This window comes from Acyrthosiphon pisum, chromosome A1, assembly GCF_005508785.2.
Source record: "Acyrthosiphon pisum isolate AL4f chromosome A1, pea_aphid_22Mar2018_4r6ur, whole genome shotgun sequence".
Taxonomy (NCBI): Eukaryota; Metazoa; Arthropoda; class Insecta; order Hemiptera; family Aphididae; genus Acyrthosiphon; species Acyrthosiphon pisum.
Window position 1 is genome coordinate 20716774 of NC_042494.1, and position 3963 is coordinate 20720736.

At 27.2% G+C, this 3963-nt stretch overlaps 1 protein-coding gene across 1 annotated transcript in view; it reads left to right on the top strand.

Moving 5' to 3' along the window:
- The window catches only part of LOC103311981 (zinc finger MYM-type protein 1-like), a 5811-nt gene extending 3034 nt beyond the window's left edge, over positions 1 to 2777 (top strand). The window contains exons 2-7 of the mRNA XM_029486190.1: positions 749 to 925; positions 1136 to 1318; positions 1456 to 1701; positions 1865 to 2019; positions 2098 to 2411; positions 2536 to 2777. Coding sequence (XP_029342050.1) covers positions 749 to 925; positions 1136 to 1318; positions 1456 to 1701; positions 1865 to 2019; positions 2098 to 2411; positions 2536 to 2777 — 1317 coding nt within the window. The remainder of the gene's footprint in view (positions 1 to 748; positions 926 to 1135; positions 1319 to 1455; positions 1702 to 1864; positions 2020 to 2097; positions 2412 to 2535) is intronic.
- The last annotated feature ends 1186 nt before the right edge of the window (positions 2778 to 3963 follow it).

Genomic DNA, 3963 nt, shown 5'->3' on the forward strand with positions numbered 1-3963 from the left:
TTGCTCCCCCAAAATTTATTTGTTATTACTTTTCATATTATGTCATAGCCCATAGGCATTAGAATAAATTTATTTCTAAGACTTTTCACTTTCATAATAATAATAATATAAATATTATATAATAATACCTATCTTATATAATATTATGGGTAATTTATTGTTTATATTGATTAATATATTACTATGTATTAATAACACAAGAAGATTTTATACTTCATAGAACGATAGTCGATAACGATTACGCCGAAACGTCTATCGATATCGAATATTCGAGTATCCCGTTAGCTTATCAATTTCTTTCACGAATCTGGTAAATACAAAAATCGTCTAAAAATAGAACGCGCGTAATCAATTTATTGTCGATCCGAACTCCGAGGTGACCATTTCAATTGCATTTTTCTGTGAAAACACACACGTTCCACCATCAGTCCACACTCAAGTGTCTGAATCGTGAATCCTGTGCGTCGTACGTGGTACGTGTAAGGTGTAAGTTAGGCGTTTACTGTTTACCCTTGCTAAGAAAATTGAATAATATTATTATTACTCAAGTTGTTAATGTTGTTATTGCTTTAAAGTTTATAATGGAAAATACTAAAAAGATTTTTAATATTTTCAATTTTGAAAAAAAGTCAAAAAATGATAAACACCAAGAAGTAAGTTTTGATATTTATTAAATACAGAAAAAAACATTCTTTATAATCATCTTAATGATAATTTTAATTATTGTTATATTTTTAAATTTTTTTAGATGAATTCTGAGGTTGTTGATGACCCGGACATTGAAATTGTAGAAAAAGATGACGTTATAGTTAATCAAACTGATACTGATTTTGTTGAAACATTACCTTTTCAACACAACGAAAATAATCTCCAACATTCCGATTTGGGAAATCTCGCTAGTGGACCTTGCCGTCCTGTTTTAAATGTAAGTTAATAATTGGTAAAATTAATAACAATAATATTGACATTATTAGATAATTGTCAGCAATTTATATTATATTTATTATTTATCGTAGCTAGTAGGTATTAATATTATTCATTTAATAATTTAATACCTACCTATTTAAAAATTAAAATACTTTTATTTGTATATATTCAATATTGTAGTAAAATAATAAATTACACTATCATGTAGATTTATAAACAAACTAGATTTGGTTCGCAAAACAGATCATTTAGTAGCCAATGGTATAAACAATATACTTGGTTGGAGTATAGTATGAAAAGCAACGCAGCATTTTGCTATGCATGTAGAATGTTTGCTGATGAACTTATTGATGATGTTTGGACAAAAAAAGGATTTTCAAACTGGCAAAAAGTATGTTTATATTTTGACTATTTTGGTTTCTGAACAATATTACTAAAAAAAATAAAAATAGATCAAACTTTAGAGTATAGGTATATATTATACCTTTATATTTCATAAAATATGTACTTAATTTTTTGTCTATTTAGCTTAATGAAAAACTGAAAAAACATGACAAAACAAAGCGACATTTAGTTTGTGTATCTAAGATGTCTGGGTACTTGGCTTGTAAGAAATCTGGTTCTGTTATGGTAAAGCAGTGTAGTGGCTATAAGGAACAAGTGGCCAAAAACCGTACCTATATTGGTACGCTTATTGACATCATATTATTTTTGGGGAAACAAGGTATTGCCTATCGAGGCCACAGAGAAGATGCAGATTCTCTAAACCCCAAGGTACTCTTAAGTTAATTTTAAACTGCATTTGTATTTAATAACATTATGTAATATTTTAATTATTTTTATAAATAATAAGTTTATTTTTTCAAGAGTATATCTATATACATTAACATTTTCAGGTAATTTTAAGGAATTATGTAAATTATTATCAAATTATCAGCCGGATTTCAAAATCAAATTTGATGAAACAACAAATTATACTAGCTGGTCTATTCAAGATCAATTAATTCAATTGTGTGCAGAGGATATCAGAGAAACTATTGTAAAAGAAATTGAAAAGATTGGTTTTTTTGCTTTAATGTGCGATGAAGCTAGGTTTGTTTTATGCATTTTTCTTATAAAACTCTTATTTTTTAATGCGTCAAAACTAATTAAATTGTCATTTAATTGTAGATGTTATAGAGAAGAACAATTGTCAATTTGTGTGAGATACACCATTGACTTGGATGTATATGAAAGATTTTTGTGTTTTGTTGATGTTTCAAAAGGACAAACTTCCAACCATATTGTCACTGCACTGTTTGAATGTTTTGAAAAACAAAAACTGACTATGTCTAAAATCAAAATAATTGCACAATCATATGATGGCGCCAGTGTTATGTCTGGACACTTACGCGGTGTTCAATCAAGAATTAAAGAACACTATCCATACGCTATATACACTCACTGTATGGCACACCGCCTTAATTTAGTAGTTGTAGATACATGTAAGACAATAAAGGTAATATTAAAACAAATCAAAATCATAAAATCTATAGATTTGTAGATATTAATAAAAAATGTCTTATTATATTTTTCAGAATGCAAAAAATGTTTTTAATATGCTTGAAGCAATATACGTACACTTTTCGCAACCATCAAAAAATAAAAAATTATGTGAAATGCAAAGAAATTTAGGATTAAATAAAGGAAATGTATTAAGAATATGTGATACAAGATGGGTGTGCAGATATAAAAATTGTGTTGCAATGTTGAAAAATTATTCTAGCATTCTTAATATTCTCAACGATGAAATCGAAGAACAAATAGATAAAGTTGTAGCACGTGCATTAGGTATTATTATAAAACTTTAATTTAAATGTTTTTTTTTAATTATATATAGTAAATAAAATAATAATAATGTTCACTTTTCTGATTTGTAGGTATTTTAAGTTCTATTAATAAATTAGAATTTATAATAGTTCTTCACATATTGAATGAAGTGTTATCCATTATAAATGTTTTAAGCAATCAACTTCAATCTAAATCTGCTACCTCGGGAACATCAAGTAATATAATTCAAAGTGTAATTTCTACTTTTGAAAATCAGAGGAATGAAGATAGTTTTTTTAAGCTTTGGGAACAAATTAAGGAATTCACACAGTTAAACCAAATAACATTGGAATTATCAAACTCTGGTAAGAATTAATAATTTAAAAATGTGTCAAGAATAAGATATTTTTAACTTTAATACCTAAGTATTAATGTTTTTACTTTTATATCCTTAGGAACAAAATCTAAACGTAAACGCCAAGAGCCACATCACTAACAGAGCTATAATTTTGAGACCTTAACTGGACAACAAAGTGAGTCGGAATGTAGAACAATTGGCAATGAGCATTGGAAAATCATTCATTTTGTTGTAAATATTGATTTAATGTCATTAAAAGCTGAAATGTTGCTGACAAGAAATTGTATACAAAATAGAAATTTGGATTTTGATATACAAGGAATAAAGAAAGTGGTGACTAAAGATGTTTTTCCAAATTTATTTAAACTTATTCAAATAGGATTGACAATTCCTATAAGCTCAGCTACTTGTGAAAGGTCTTTTTCGTCGATGCGTCGTATAAAGAATTGGCTTAGGACAAGTATGGGACATTCGAAATTTACCGATTTGTCAGTTATCAGTATTGAGAGAGATCTTAGCACTAAAATTGATAAAGATAAAATTATAAATAACTTTGGTTTGACTCAAAGACGTATATCTTTAATATAATAATTAAATAAAAATAAAAAATGTATTTACCTGTATTTATATAGGTACCTTGAATCTGTGTTTTATTTTCTTTAATATTATTTTCTTATAAATTATAGATTAATAAGTTAATGCGATGAATGTATAAATGGTGTGGGGGGCAAAGCCCCCCACGAGTCACTTTGGTTAACTTAAATCTAGCACCCCCATACATTTAACCCAAATTGCGCCTATGAATTTGCACCATTATTCTTAAATTATTAATATAAGTAAGTTCCAAAAAAAAAAAATCGAAAAATATG